Source organism: Trichechus manatus, unplaced genomic scaffold, assembly GCF_000243295.1.
Source record: "Trichechus manatus latirostris isolate Lorelei unplaced genomic scaffold, TriManLat1.0 scaffold00001, whole genome shotgun sequence".
Classification (NCBI taxonomy): domain Eukaryota; kingdom Metazoa; phylum Chordata; class Mammalia; order Sirenia; family Trichechidae; genus Trichechus; species Trichechus manatus.
Window position 1 is genome coordinate 30,022,140 of NW_004443937.1, and position 16,360 is coordinate 30,038,499.

Consider the following 16,360-nt stretch of genomic DNA (forward strand, 5'->3'; position numbering starts at 1 on the left):
TCCTGTCCAGAGTCCTGGTTTAAAGAAGTTCCTTATCAAAGAACGACTGTCCCCTCTGTGTGCACACAGCTGCTCCATGGCCTCTTTCCAGAAGTCCTGCACACAGGGGCTGAGAGCCCCTCGGCTCGGGCTGAGGCAGGGCTCTACTCACTTGTTTTTCATCTTGGCTGTGGGCAGGTGGGCTTCATTTAGGGCTCTGGACCCCACCTCCACCCAGCAGAGTATAAAGCCAGTGCAGAGGAAAGGGGTGAGCCTGAGGTCTGACACCAGCAGCTACTGGTAGGTGTGTGTTTTCCTGCCCTAAACGTGTCGGTCGGTTTGAGCTGCACCTGGGAGACAAAGCGCCCAATCTCAAGGCCTGTTTGAAAGCAGTTGGTCTTTGGCAGTTGTGTTGTCTTGCAGTGGCGGGAAGAGCAGTACGATGTCAATGCCAAGGTGTCTTTGTGCCACAGACCTGCCCGAGACTCCCTCTCCTCTTGGTCAGCCTCCCATCTAGCCTTCCTCAGCCCAGGGATACTCAGTGTTGGAGACAGAGCTGCGTCAGACGCCTGAGTCTGGCAGGGGGAGGGGAGGTTCTGAGGGGAGTAGTGGGATGGAAGAGGGGGCGGCCTTCATTACTTAATTCTTGAACTCCTTTACCCAGACATTTGTGGATTTTGGCTCTTTTTTGGTCTAGTGGTCCTATGCCCACAGTCATACCTAGAGCTTTGGGGGGGGGGGGGCGCCAAGGCCCCAGGATTGACGTACTTCAGTGATGGTGCAGGGGAGTGCAGTGAGTTAGGAAGCTGCTTTGATAACTGGGATAACAGCGGGTTCCCAGTGCAAAGGAGCGGGTGCCATGGCCCCTCGCCCTGATAGTGAGGCGGGGAACACGGGGCGATGGGTCTTTCTCTGCGGGGAGTACAGTCACAGCTGCTGTGGTGTTGGGCAGTGCTACGGCTTGAAGCCAAGCTGGGGAGGGATGTGGAGAGATCCTCTGGCTGGGGGGAGAGAAACCAGAGCCGTGCAGTGATTGTCACCACAGAACACAGCCTAAGTACCATTCTTCAGAAGGTTTGTGTGGCACTTGGATGTTCCAAAAGGGTCTGTTGTCAGGACTGAGGAGAACGGAAGCTCCAGCAGGAAAAATGGGTCCCTGCTGGTTGAGTGCTGTAAGCAGCCCCCGAGTGACCAGGAACTTCACGCTCTGCTGGCCGTGCCTCCTCTCCACGTCAGCTGGTTGGCTGGGGTGTTTTTAGAGCCACTTTGTGAGCTGGAGCACGCGGGATGGGGCACCCGCTGTGTCATTTAGAGGCTGGAGATTGGGGCTGTGTGGGGAGGGGCTGGGGAAGCACTGCTCACTGAGCTTCAGCTGGCACTCCTGAGAACAAGCACGTTACATTAGTGCAAGGAAGCCTTAGCATGTTTATTTGCCTGTTTCTACCTGAGCTGTGGCCACAGCTGCCAGGGATCTAAGCAAGTCAGGGGGGCACATCTGCGCCCTTCCAGGGCTGCTGGTACTGCCAGAGACCTCAGCAACAGGCCTCATGGGGCTTGTGGCAAATGAGGTGGGAAGTGACTGGGAGGCATGTTGCATGGGTCCCTGCAGACCAACAAACCAGAGTCACAGCCAGAGCCGCCTTGGCATGTGATGTTTAAAACTTCTCCAGCTGCTGGTTGGAGAAGACACTTCAGCCTTGGCCACCTCTGTACAGGGATGGTGCCCTCCGGCCTCAAAGAGCCACACCTCGCTGTGTGACCTTCTCTTCCCTAGACCTGCCTTTTAACCTGGGCTTCAAACCGGTTTGTTCTGGTTCAGACCCCCTGCTGGGAATTTGCCTTTCCAGGCCAGATATACTGAATCATAATCTACATTTTAACAAGATCCCCAGGTGATTGTTATGTATAACTCCCTGGGAATTTGTTAGAAATTTAAATTCTCAGCAGGGAACTTGTTAGAAATGCAAATTCTCGCGGGCGGGTGGGGGGGCGGGGTGGTTTCCAACTAGTTGGATGCCCTGTTCTCAAACACTTCCCAGTCCTCTCTCTTCTGATACGACAGGCAGGTCCTCTGACCACCTCAGAAAGGTCTCCACCAGCACAAGTGAGGGTGGGTCAAGAGGCCAAGGCCCTGCCTGCTGAAGTTACCCCCAGGAGGAAGCTATTTAACCCCATCCAGTGCCTCCACCTGGGGGTCAGCTCCTAACAGGCTGCTTAAAGACAAAAAAGTACTCTACAGTGAAAGTGGCCTCATTGGTGGTTTGCTACTATTTTACATGCTGCTGCTTAAGTCATCCAGATTTTGAGCCTTGTTAATAAGGAAGGTTAGATGTGTCCTCAGCCCCTCAGGGCCCTTTCCTAAGGGTGTGTTGTCAAGTCAACCAGAATTCTGCGTTCCTATTGGAGGCCTCATTTTCCTCAGATGCCTGTGGGCTCCCAAGCGCTCTGGGCAGAGTACAGAGTTGAGGACGGCAGTCCTGTGCTTCTACTACTACTTGACTTTTCCCTTGATTTCTTCTAATGCATTTGGTACCAGCAGTCAGACTATCCCCCTGGTTAGGTGTTAACTACCCATTTAAGCTAAGGCATCACGCGACTTCAGAGCTGAGGCCTGTGCTCTCTAGAGGACCAGGTGGTACGTGTGTGACACAGGCCCACTTGAGCAGATGACAAGCCTTGTGGCGCTCCTAAGCCCAGCAGGGCTTTTATCAGCCCCTGGAGAGTTTTAGATGTCTTGTTTACTTCACAACCACTAAATCTGTCTTCTCTCAGAAGGAGACAAGTCTCTCTTCTATAGCTCTGTAACAGAGACTGAGAAGCTGTTACTTGGGGTGGGGCACGGGGAGGAGGGAATCAAAGGAAGAAACAAACTAGGGTCTGAGATTCACTGTGGGAAGGAAACGGGGGGGTAGGGTAGGGTGAGTGAAAAGGTGGGCACCCTGGTGCTTCTCTGGTGGTAGCAGTTTAGCCACAGGCCAGTTGTTGAGTCCTCTGAAGTAATTTTCTGCAACCAGCCCAGCCTGAGCCCTATTGTTGGTTGCCATCGAGTCAGTTCCGACTCATGGCCACCCCATGTGTGCAGAGTAGAACTGCTCTGTAGGGTTTTCAAGGCTCTGACCTTTCAGACGCAGATGGCCAGGCCGGTCTTTCCAAGGCACCTCTGGGTGGTTATGAACTGCCAACCGGCTCCTAAACTTCCAGGACTGGAGAAGTGCTCAAGTCCGCTGTTAGTAAAGACAGTCACCCCAACAAACGGATGGCCAAAATGCTTTCACTGCTTAGCTTTGCCAGCTCTTTCCTCCAAAGCTTCCCAGGACGCCTACCTTTCGAGCTGCCACCTCACTTCAGAACAGGGCTGTGTCCACAGTGGACAAGGGCCTGGGCACCTTCCTCAGCCCCACAGGCTGCTCCCTGACAGCGTCTCTCAAGGCAGGTGCGCCCCAGTGGAGAGCTGCATACCAAAGGCAAACACTGTGACTCCGCTCCTGTTCTCCCTGAGGCTTTATTTGGGCAGAACACATCTCCCTCCTGGTCCACCCTCTTGGCTGGACACTGCGTGGAGAGGCCACACCCCTTTGGTAAAAGAGAACAGGGAAAGGCCACAAACAAAGACAGACTTGTAGTTTATTTTGTTTTTTTTTTTTGGTTTTGTTTTTTTTAAATAAATACACTTTACATTAAAGAAAAAGGCCTTTGATTTTTAATTTCCACATTGGGGAGAAAGGGAAGAAAAAAAGATTTTTGAAAAACTGAAATCACAAAGAAAAATAAAGGGAGTGAACTTATATCTCCTAAGTTCCCTCAACTCCACAAAACCAACATCCATGATGCCCTTGTGCCCCCTAGCTTTGAAGGTGGTGCCTTTATGCGTTTCCTCGGCAACAGTAGTGACTTCCTCCCGCCTCCGGCATGGAGGAGACCACCTGACAGCATGGGAGGCACTCAAATGGGGTAAAAAAATCATATATTACATTTATAATAAAATAGTCTTAATCCTTATCAATTTAAGAAACCACGATTTTCCTGTTCATTTAAATATGTAAAAATGCCTCTATTGTTCTTTAGACATCATTTTCTCCCACAGAAAATGAAGTGTAGGGACAAGAGACCTGGTGGATATAAGTTCATACCCTCGGTTATAAATGCCTGTTTGTTTTTTTGTTTTTTTAAGTTTTTTAAAAAACTATCTCTTGTTCTTTAAGTAAAGAACATTATACAAAGAAAATATATTGTGAAATAGCCCCAGAGACATGTTTTTTTTTTTTCCCCCTTGAGAAAATAAGTGTCCATCCGAGGAGGGGGAATGGTGAAGCCGAATAGGGCCTAACCCTGTTGTCTTTCTGTGGCGGTACTGTTTTTGGAAGGACCCTCAGATTCAAATGAGACTCTGTAAGCCATAACCCTCTGAATTTGGGGCATGCAGTTCCTTAAAAGACAAACAGCCCTGAGGGAAGGGAAGGGGAGGTGTTCTGAATTCACTTGACTCAGTTTCCCCACTTGCGAAGACTCTTCCACGTGGTGATGGCCTCTCACTCGTTCAGAGATAAGATGATGTCATCTTCCAAATCGGAGTTGTCGGAGCTGTCAGCTGAAAGGTAAGAGGAGGGAGAGAGGTCATACACTGGGCTGACAGGACGCTTTCAGAAAGGAAGCACCACAGACACTTATGCCTGAGCGAGGTTAATTATCCGCTTCCAGAAAGAAGAAAATAACACCAATTAACTCCTTGGAGCTAGCTCTGGAGAATATACCTGTTTCTGGTACCAGTGATCGCCCCTGGGACCTCCTGCTCTCACCTTTCAAAGGACCTGGGCATGGTGCCTTCTGCCTCCTGGAGGCTGCTCTTCCTGCCTGTGAGACCTGCTGGGACCAGGAGGACCTACTCAGAATGGCTGCTGAGGGGAGCACTGAGTGAGCGCCAACGGCCCTTGGCCTCTGGAGTCGGTTGGGCCTGCTTGACCTCAGGGGAAAAGGCCGCTGGGCCAAAGCAAAGGCAAGAGATTTATCTTAAGCTCCTTAGCCATTCCTTTCTCCTTTCCTTAGAAGACCTCACAAAAGCAGCGATACAGTCCACCTAGGATTCATTCCTGAATGTAACCTGCAGGGAGTAAATTTCCAGAAAGGTACCAGCCAGCTGGCAGCCATACCACAGAAGAAACTGTCCAGAAACTCTATGTGGGAGGCCAGCAGGGAGCAGCTGAGCAGTTCTGCAAGGGGCACTGTGCCTGCCACACGAGGAGCCCTCTGCTTGGCCATCTGCCTCAGGCACTGAACGGAACACATTAACCTCTGGAAGGATCCATTAACAGTTAAAACTAGGTGGTGGCAAAAAGAATCCTCAAAATGACGTAGCTACATCATGTGCAGCCGATTAGAATTGGAGAGAAACACGATACCTAGCTCGTAAAACTCCAATATCTGCTGAGTGGAAGAGAAAGACCTTGGTGTCCACTCTGATTACTCAGACCAGGCAGCTGTGAATCTGGATTTTAATAAGGTCCCCAAGGAAGTGGGTGGACAAGCCCTGAGGTGGAGCCTTGCAAGGGCCCACAGGCTCTGGGGCTCCCATGCGGAGAGGGCAGCCACTGGTGCTAAAGACCCTCATCAGCCTTTCCCAGACACCTGAGAGAATGAACTTGGGAAAGATGAGGAGGAGCAATCCGTGTTCACAGACCTTCCCTTCATTCACTACCATCTCCTTCAGGAAGACAAGGGAAATGGTTAAGGTAAAACCAAGAAAACCACGGCAGTGACATAAAGTCCTGAAAGTAAGCAAATGAGATGCCTGGGAGAAAGCACTGTTCCTGGGACTGAATGGGCATGAGCACAGCCTGACTGTTGGTGAGGGCGAGAAGCCAGCAGGGAGAAATCAAAGACCAAACCAGCACACGACAAAGCAGGTACAAACTAGGCCTCACCAACTTTTTGCTTCAAGATCTCCAGGAGGAAGTGCCAGTGGGGAAGGGGCGCCCCTGCCCAGAGCCGAGCACAGGTCCTGGGCCCACACTGGAGGTTCACCTGTTTTCTATGGCAGACCCACCTACCTGAGCCCTGTCTGACCACAGTTACATCGCTATTAAGAGCTAAGAGTCTTAGCAGCTCTGCATCGCATCTAAGGACTATAAATGTAGCTTAATGAGGATCACAGCACAATCTTCTTTAAGCAAATAAGTGTCGGGCTCAATGTGCGAGAAAGCCTTCAGGGCTTGGGCACTGACAACCCTCCGGGGGTCAGGTGGTAGGACTCCTCTCTCTGGCTTCCTTATTAGCCTTTTCTCATCTTCCCAGTGCTGAAGAGACCCAATCCCAGGCCCTCTGAGGCAAAGGTAGTCTAGGATGGAATAATCCCTGCAGGGTTTAACGTGGTGTGGCATTTTTCAGGTTTTTGGTTTTTTTTTTCTTTTTTAACTGGAACAGAGAAACACAACTTTGGAGTCAAGATGTTTCTCTTCCTAGGGTGGGGTCTGTACCTGGAGCCCTTGGACACCATGCAAAGTGATGTACAGGCATCTGGGTGTGGTTCTCCGTAGTCTCAAAGGCTTTCGTCATATCCTAAAAGGGCTCCATAACCCCAACAAGGTTAAGAGCTATGACTCTAGAGGATTAGTGAGAGACAAAATATTAGCAAACCAAGGGTGCAGACACTGTCTGCTATACGGAGAGCTGCTGCTGCCCATCTCCTCCCAGCACAGAGCAGTGGAGGTCACACTGCAGATGCTGCCTTTAAGTCTCCACCTGAACTATAGAGTCCAAGCTGAAATGCCGCCAAGTTGTCATCTACTGGGCATTTTCACATCATACAAGATTCCCACCTAAGTTAAACTGGCAGCATTCTCATGACTGATAGAATTAAAAGTTTCCCAGACTACTTCTTGGGCTTGAGAGAAAGAATTTCCTAAGCTAAAGGTGAAGGTTAAAAGGAGGCTGTAGTTTTAAAGAAAAAAATCCAAATTTTGGTGGCTTTATATTCAAATTAAGAATGAAAAATCAGAGTGACACTCTCTTCCATCAGGGGCCCCACCCCAGGCTGGACTGCTGCTTGCTGGCCCTCCTAGCCAGTGTACTGACCTGTAACTAAAGGAGGTAGACCTTGGGACCCATATCTCAGTACTCACATATGACAGAAAGCTTTGGTAAAACTTGGCCTGTCATTCCCACCGGTACTGTAGCGTGTCCCTTGCCCCTTAGTCTCTATGGCCAACAAGGCCATACTAGTCCTACTACTAGTATGGAGCAATGGAAGCAGATAAACAGCAGACGGCAGCTAGGAACACTCCCCCCAGCTCCACAGAGCATCTCCAGAAAACAGCTTTGGAAAGAGGACTTATGTCAGAAAGTCTCCCCTAGGCCAGCTAGCCATCAAGCTTGAGGGCTGGAAACATGTATAAGATTTATCCCAAAGAAAATGGATTCAGGTTACTGTGGAACAGGAGAATCTTTTATATATATGTATATACATGTATAAAATATATACTGCCACCTGCCCTCCCTCCACCACACACATGCACATTCATATATACATATACTTTCTCCCACCACCAAAAGTGAAAACAACCCAAATGTCCATCAATGGATGGATAAACAAAATATGGTACATATACACAAGGGAATATTATTTGGTCATAAAAACAAAGTACTGATTGACACAAGCTGTAACATGGACGAACCCTGAAAACACTATGCTAAGTGACAAAGCCAGACACACAAGGCCACATACTGGATGATGCTATTTATATGAAATGTCCAGAAGAGGCAAATTACTAGAGACAGAAAGTAGATTAGTGGTTGCCAGGGGCTGTGGGGGGAGAGGGGAATGCGGAATGGGCAGTTATTGCTTATTGGGTACGGACTTTCTGTTTGGGGCGATAAAAAAGTTTGGAAATAGACAGTCGTGATGGTTACACAATATTGTGACTGTAACTAATGCCAGTCAAATTGTACAGTTAAAATAGTAAATTCTGTTACATACATTTTACCGGAATTTTTTAAAAAAAGCATCCATTACGAAGCAGCCTGGCATTCATTGGGCACACACCAGCAGCAAAGAATTTTTTGTGATGATGGAAATGTTCTGTATCTGTGCTGTCCAATATGGCAGCCACATGTGGCTACTGAGCGTTTGAAATGTGGCCATGAAATTGAGGAACTGAATTTTTAATTTGATTAAGTAGGCACAGGTGGTTAATGACTACCGTTTTAGACACACTACCTCCTCTGGAGGTTAGATGCTAGCTGGGTTAGCTACAGGAAAACTGGCTAGATATCACAGGGATTACTCCCATCAGGCAAGGCGGCACTAGGAAGAAACAGGTCCAGAGCAGCCATGAGTCTGTCACTAGTGACATGTCCCACAGTGATGCTGCGGACAGGTCCTCTTGAGACGTACAAAGTGCAGCTGCAGAGCGAGCAGACTCAGGTCTACTCGCTCATTTATTCAGGATCATCAGCAAAGTCAGAGACATGGAACAGTCAAAACTGTCCTGATGCGAAATTGCTATAGAAACTGGAGGTTCGTTCTTCATAACTTGGAATAAGAAAGGGGGAAAAATAGGAAGTGAGCAAAACAGAAACCAAAGGAAACACTTGTCCCCTGGACTTTTAAGGGGGATTAGTCAAAAGGAGACAGGAAAGGACACCTCCACTGTGGGACTTTATTTCTGTATCACTTTAGAAAGGAACAGGTACAATGCCCATGAGGAACATCCTGACTGATTTTAACTCTGCCCCTTGGGGAGAACCATACTTTGGCCTTCCGTTCTAAGGCACAAACTATGGCCCAAGGCCCAAATCTAGCCTGCCACCTGTTTTTGTAAAAACTGCACTGGAACACAGCCACATTCACTCATTTACTTACTGTCTATGGCAGCTTTTGTGCTACATCGGTGAGCTGAGTAGCTACAACGGAGACCATATGGCCTGCAAAGCCTAAAATTTTACTGCCTGGCTCTTTGTAGAAAGTCTGCCCACCCCTGCTCTAAAGATAACAGGTGACAGCCAATTGCTTACACATCGGATGGGCGAGCAGAGGATCAGAGATGACAGCCTGTTTTTCCTCAAGGGGCTGGGAGTGGAGAGTCCTCAGCCAGGGGCACAGAACCCTGCTGTGCTGCCCTCTGAGTTGGGCTGGCCCAAGAGAAGGGGCCTCTCCCGGGCGCTGCCCAGGCTTAGCCTGGTGGTCCGCCCTGTACTTACTGTCCCCCAGGATCAGTTCCACCTCCTCGTCTGCATCAGAGTCCTCCTCCTCCCCGTCCTCTCCCTCCTCTAGCAGGTTTGCTAGCTCCTCATCAGAGGGAGAGAAGTCATTGTCCCCATCCTCCCCTGCGTTCTCGTTGTTGTCGTCTTCCTCCAGCTCCGCCTCCAGCAGCTGGTCAGTGTCGAGCTCATCTAGATCATCAGTGTCGTCATCATCTTCGTCGTCATCTTCTTCCTCCTGCTCTTCCTCTTCCTGGTGAGAAAGCGTGAGGTCCATTAGGACACATACAGAAGCCGCACCCACAAGGGCCACGTAGTGAGTCTTTCCCGAAAGGACGGGGAGGAAAGCATCAATAAAGAGGGTGGTCACCTAAGGTTAGCACAGACTTCACAGGCCAGCGGTCTCGTCAGTGATGGCTAAGACAGGCAAATGTGTCCCCAAAGACAGTCAAAGCACCCCTGAGACAAGGATTACTGGTCCTTCCACAAAGGCAGCACTGCTCATGCAGCCCTTATCCAAGGAAGTGGACAACTCACTTCATACAGGTCTCTGCCATCAACATTCTGGGTTCCTGGTTAAGTAATAAGGAACCCGAGAGGGCTCTCCTTCCTCTCCTGCATCAACCAAACCAAGTGAAATCAGTGGAATTGCTACAGCAGAAGCTTCTACCTAGAATCTAAAAAGCAATGCTTTAACAAAACTGAAGAGCACAACTGCTGAGTCCTCAGCTCCTAAGCCCTTCACGTTCTTGCCCTTGCTCTTGTAACCAAGAAGTGGTAAACCCCCAACAACGCTACCGTAACCATCGAGCATATGAGCATTGCAACAAAATAGACCCTACAATATAAACACTAACAGATAACCCACATTTTCTGTTCCAAGCCAAAACCAAAAGTTATGCTAGAGATATTGTCCATCCTTCCATTCTTAAGAGAACTTCCCAAAGGCAGGAAAATTACCAGACAACCAGTGAAGTACTTTGTTCTAGGTACTCTCGGCTTTGTAAATGATACATTCTGGCATCTTCCCACAGATTTCAACTTTGCACTAGAATCCAAATTGTTTCCCTCCAAGTGGGAGAGGGCACAAAGACGCCTCACTGCTTTGATAAAGATGACAGGATTCCCCAAGTACGTGTATCAAGATTCAGTCACTTAATCCTTCTGCTCAAACATCAACTGAGCCTTGCCAAAGTAAAAGGAATCCAATTCCTACTACGGTAAGATATAATTTTATTTAATACATCGGCCTACTAAAAATCAAGACAGAAAAAAACATTATAAATTAAAAAGGGGGAGGGGGGAGGTGTTACTGCCTTTCATTTGCTTAAAAAACAAAACATCTGAGATTACCCAGCCACTGTATTCTACAGCTGTGATGCAACTGCCTCATCCAGGAGAGAGGCTCTGCTTTACAGACTTTCCATAATTGTGGAACCACCTTTAGAGACTTTATCCAGTCAGTGACTTAAGATTTTTCAACAATTTCTGGCAGCTATATGGGAAAAATTGACCCCTTTAAACACAGTCATCCGAACGCTTGCACAGGTGTATATACGGGCCGTAGCAGGTTTTGTGGCAGCGTGTGTGTATGTGTGTGTGAATGCACACGTGATGGCCTGAGACCATGATGCCACAGCCCTGACCACACACTACCTACAAGGAAAGGAGTCAAGAGTGCCTGGAGGCAGCAATGGTAAAATGAGGCGGGGGCAAACTCACAGCCCCTACAAGCACATCAGTGCGTACAAAATTCAGGGAAAATAATCCAAAATCACCGCTTACCAGATTACAACTTTTGCCCTTTTTTCCAGGCATACTTTCATGCCCTAATTAGCTCTAAGGGAGCCCTGGTGGTACAGCGGTTAGGGCACTCAGCTGCTAACTGAAAGGTCGGTGGTTCAAACCCGCCAGCCGCCCTGTGGGAGAAAGACGTGGCAGTCTGCTTCCATAAAGATTTACATCATTGGAAGCCCTATAGGGCAGTTCTACTCTGTCCTATAGAGTCTCTATGAGTCAGAATCGACTGGACAGCAACGGGTTTTTTAATTAGCTCTAATCCATTAACAAAGTACCACCTTTAAAAACAAGTACATACATTAAAGAAGTCAGTATCCAGGACCCTGTGTCACTTAAGCCTTTATGGACTACAACTATATTAAAGTTAAGATCACAACTTTTAAAGCTCTACAGTTGAGTGAGTATGTAAAAAGTTAAACTGTTCGAACAGACATTTATTAACCAGTTCTCTTTCATTTCTAAAAACATCATCCAACTTTAGTGATCAGGGAGAACTGAGCAAAAAAGCTTCCAAATTAAGAGCAATTCTGGAAAATAGGTCAACTGGGGTGTGAGCTCTGAACTACAGATACCATTCCAAATCCTCCTAGTAGCCTACAAACCTACCCTTTACTTACTCTTGTAGCAGAAGACATAGGTGTATGTGTATTCACCCCGGATGGCGTAAGGACATTGTATGTGATTGGGACAGGGAGGGAAAATAAGTACAGAGGAGAGAGCTGCCTGAACCCCAGGTAGAGCCCATCGCGTCCCCATCTATACTCAGTGCTTAGTGGCCAGTGCTGGTTTAACGTGACTACGCCACACATGGATTCGGCTATAAACTCACTTCGTAAATTTTAAATCTGAAATTTGATCATGAAACAGAGGTTCATGAGACCTGTCCAAAATGCTGTGGCAGAATCTCATCCTGTGGTTGACCCCCAAAGAGACTGTAGGAGACAATTTTAGGAGCGTTCTCTCTTGGTTCAAGTACCTGGCTGGCAGCATGAGCCCCTCTCCTCCATATCTAAAGAGTAAAGCTTCCATGAGTGAGAGGCCAGAAAAGGCAAAAACAATTAAACAAATTTGGTTAGAATCTTAACTCCAGCAATATTTAGATGATGTTTTGGATGTAGGAATATTGTTTTGTTTTTTATTTTTAATTCTCTAAGACTTATTTTAGAGCTTAGAAACCAAATCAGAGGAATTCGGGGCAGGGCCATTTTAAATTAAAACTACCAGTAAATTTCCACGTATCTCTTTATCACAACTGTTAAACACCGTGTCCCACATCTGTACTGAATAGTGTACTACATGCACCACAGTGTTCATCACTGTCTGACAGAGCTACCACTGTAGTAAGCTATTCGTACAGCTAGCTCTGTTAACAACAGTTTCCACGTCTGTTCTGTCTGTGACACACTGTGTTGAGCACTGTGTGGTGCATATACAAGACTTTCTAGTGACAAATGTCACTCCCTTACCTCCATTCTACCCTAAGCTGATATCACGATTACCCAAAGGCCCAAACCCCTGCAGATGGCCTACCTGCCCACCTTTACAGAGGTCAGGTGAGCTGGCATGAGCTCCCTTGGCTGCCCTGATGTCACCTCCTGCTCTGGGCCTCAGTCCACCATGGGACCTTGTTAACACAGGTGCACCTTCTTTGTCCCCACTCCATGCACCCTCACTCTACTGGCTCCTTCTATGCAAAGAGGTTGAGCTCCCTGAAACCTAACACCTTTTCAATCTACCCAAACTTCCAATTCCTTCCACCTATAGGGTTTTGAGAAGGGTGGCCTAAGCCCTATTCCTGGCATCCAGAGCCTCACTCGCTCACGCTCTCTTCCTCTAACACTTGGAAGCATGGCTTCTGCCCATACTGCTGTAGTCAAGGGTGTATGCCCTGGAGCCAGGCTGCCTAAGCTGAACCCAAACTCCACCAGCACTGTCATCAACCTTGGGCAATTTATTTAGCCTCATGGGGTTGTTATTGGGATAAAAAGGGAAAAAAATAGGTGTACATATATGTATATGAGATCTTTGGAAAGTGCCTGGTATATATTAAGGGTTCATCAAGTGTTCATTTATTATTCTTATTACAATTACGGAAACCCTCCTAAAGAAACATGAAGTCCTGAATGGCCAACCCTGAGGCCTCTTGCCGCTTCTCCAGCTCTGGCTCTCTGCAGTGACTGACACCAAGCAACCCTGGCTTCCACACTGTGCTACTGCCAGATCCTTCCTTGGTCTCTTCCAGTTCTCTTCCTCTAGGCATACGGGTGCCTCCAACTTTTATGTCTGCCTTCATATTTCCTCTCATTCATAAACCTTGAAGTCTCATTAGTAGAAAGCTCTAGGTCCCTCAATGGTGCAAACAGTTAACCTGTTCAGCTACTAACCAAAAGGTTGGCAGCTCAAGTCCACCCAGAGGCTCCTCAGAAGAAAGGCCTGGTGATCTCCTTCTGAAAAATCAGTCACTGGAAACCCTGTGGAGTACAATTCTACTGACATACATGGGGTGGTCATGAGTCAGTCAGCTCAATGGCAACTGGTTTTTATCCACCTGTACCACAAAGTTTAAAATCCGGTAATTCCAGAACTGAACTCAAATCACCCCTAAACCTAGAACCTCTTTCACACTTCTCCCCAGTTACCAGGTCAAAATCTCAAACTTATCTTTCACTTCTCCTATTTCCATGGCTTCACATCCCATCAACTGTTGTGTCCCACAAATCTGGAATCCCCAGCGCTCCTTCCCGTGTCCTTTCTCTGCCAGCTCCAGTCTCTCCCACTTTGTACAGTCTTGAGCCATCCTGGATCAAAAGTCCACAGGGGTTCTCCACTGCTGCCCACATTACAGAATTACAACAAAGCAACGACCATTTACTGAACATCTATCACATCCCAACTTCTCTGAATCTAAATGAGGTGGTCTAATTAAATAAGGTGTGACTTAAATAAGTCACTCTTAATCAGGTGTCACTATCAGAATCAACTGAGAAAACTTTTTTCCAAAACACGCATGCCTAAACCCCACCCAGGGCCCAGACTGACGGAAGAATTTTTACAGATCACGTTCACACAGGTGGATGTTGGAAAGGCTCCTCAGAATTGTAAAGTGCACCCCTCATAAGAACTACACTACAAGATGATCTCTAAAGTACCTGCCAGTTCTAAAGTTCTACTTTTCTGTAGCAATATACGCTTGTCCACAAAGATACATTGATGACAACCAACATGGTAAATCTGAGTATGCCCTCTGACCTTCTCTGCTACATCAAATTGTCTCATTCTTTAGGATTTAAACAGAATAACTCTATATGCTTTCCCAGTAGATAATTCAAGATTTATTTTATGACAGGCATTTGATTTTTTTATTAGTAAAGCATTTTCCAGATCATTCAAAATTCTTCTTGAATACGTATTTTTCAAGAGAAATAGCCTTTTAGTCTGTATTTTCTTCAAAAATATGACCAATCTCTTAGTCATAGACCCAACTCTAGTCCTACTTCAAGAACAGAATGTAAAAACTAGGAGAGCTTTTAAAAAACAAACAAAAAAATGTTTAATTCAAACCTGAACCTTCTGTCTTGATATTTCAACATGTCATCTTTTTGCAAAATTCAAACTCCTGCTTCCCCTTTTAACTCTTGTTTCTGGTGTTAACTGTCTTTAAAAGCTATAGATTCTTAAGAACTATCTATATGGGATCAAACTGACAACAGCAACCCCAAAGATTAGATAGGAAACTTAAGGGGCAGTGAGTTTATGTTAATGGGGGAGGAACAGTTCAGAAAAGAAGGGTTAAGAATGGCTGCACAACTTGAATGTAATCAATGTCACTGAGCCGTACAAGTAAATATTGTTGAATTGGTGTTTGTTCTGCTGTGTATGTTCTCAAAACAACAAAAAGTGAGACAGATTTTTAAAAAAAAGGTATATAGGTTCATTTCAGGGTCATAAAATTTGCATTCTCCTCTCGTCACTGGCAGAGTCGAACTCACACACATGTTAAATTTTATAAGGAAAAACAAGGGCCTCTGGGGAGTCACCACGTTCGGCCCTGAGCAGACGAGCAGCAGGTGTGTAACCAGCAAAGATGCTTACCAGCCGCTTCTAGGCAGCGGAGAACACACAGGAAGCACAGCTCACAGTGTGTCCCAGATTCCAAAGTGGAGTGGAGAAAAGAGAGTGTTGTTCCCTTGTTGAGGTTTGTATAAATTTAAGGTTAACTACAACTAGCTGAAATGTACTGGCTTTTCAAAATCTAGGACCAATGATCCATTATTAATCTTTGGTTTTTCCATTTTCCTAAAAGTCAACATCAAAGTTGACTGAAGTGATTTTTAAAAACAACACATGGGTACTAAATTACAATGAATAGGCATTCTGACAGGTGATTGGCTTAGCTCTGCTATCATCAAATGTCTGAAGGTAGGCAGATTAGCAGACCAAATATTTGTGGCTGTCAAATACAATGAGTATGTTTCATTCACCAATATAGTGCTCAAGTTCCTTCCTGTTGATCTCCAAGTTTATTTAAACACAAAGGCAAAAGACACTCATTCTTATGGAGTATAAATTATATCTCAATAAAGCTGTTTAAGTAAATAAATAAGTAATGATCATTTATGCTGACACTTTATGCTGGACCATTTGATCAGATGCTGCCTGACCACTTAAGCTTTTGAGTTTACTCTGCTGAAGTGAAAAGGCAAATTCAAAGGTGTTGGTCACAGGTGCCTACATCCCTGGCCATAGAAGACATACCTGGAACATCTGAGAAGACCTGAGAGCAGATATCTAGACTAGGAGAAAACTTTGAATAACAAATGATTCATATGAAAATGAAAAGTATCTGGTTTTAAAATCAGGTGAAGCATACAAAGGAAAGTAAGAGGAAAAAAAAATCATACTGGCACAGAAAGAGGCAGTGGGGAGAAATCAGACGGAAATAGTAAATACAGCAAAACACCACTGCAAGACTCAAGAAGGGCGTGGAAACCAACAGAATTAAGGTTACAAAGGAGACTTACTTAAATAGATATGGCATTATACCACCTGAAAGATCTCTAAATTAAGACTGGCAACGCAGAAGCTTGTGCATACAAGCAGTTCTCTAATGGGTGTCCTCCAAACATGACAAGCACCCAGTGACCAGAGGACTGTGGGGTTACTGCTGCAGGGAAATGTGCCTGGATCCCAAGAATCAAGAAGCAATACTAAGTCTCCCACAGCGCAGATCCACCCGGACACCTAGTCATGTCAGAGCTAGAAAGCTTTTATGCTCTTCTGTAGACTGTGTCCCAGAGCCACCCAGTGGGGCCCTGCTGAGCCTGCCCCTTCGGTCTTGGCGGTCCATCCCGACGTAGCCATGTTTTTCTTCCCAGACAAGAGAGTCAGA

General features: G+C 46.5%; 1 protein-coding gene across 6 annotated transcripts in view; it reads right to left on the bottom strand.

Annotated features, from left to right (window-relative positions):
- Positions 1 to 3,589: 3,589 nt before the first annotated feature.
- The window catches only part of DCAF1 (DDB1 and CUL4 associated factor 1), an 83,762-nt gene continuing 70,991 nt past the window's right edge, over positions 3,590 to 16,360 (bottom strand). For 4 of the 6 annotated variants that reach the window (XM_012560109.2, XM_023727078.1, XM_023727099.1 and 1 more), the window contains 2 exons: positions 9,172 to 9,424; positions 3,590 to 4,567 (listed from right to left, as the gene is read on the bottom strand). In XM_012560109.2, coding sequence (XP_012415563.1) covers positions 4,509 to 4,567; positions 9,172 to 9,424 — 312 coding nt within the window. In that variant the 3' untranslated portion in view covers positions 3,590 to 4,508. Of the gene's footprint in view, positions 6,575 to 9,171; positions 9,425 to 16,360 lie in introns of all 6 variants that reach the window. The other 2 variants (XR_002823240.1, XM_023727087.1) reach the window with 2 other exon arrangements.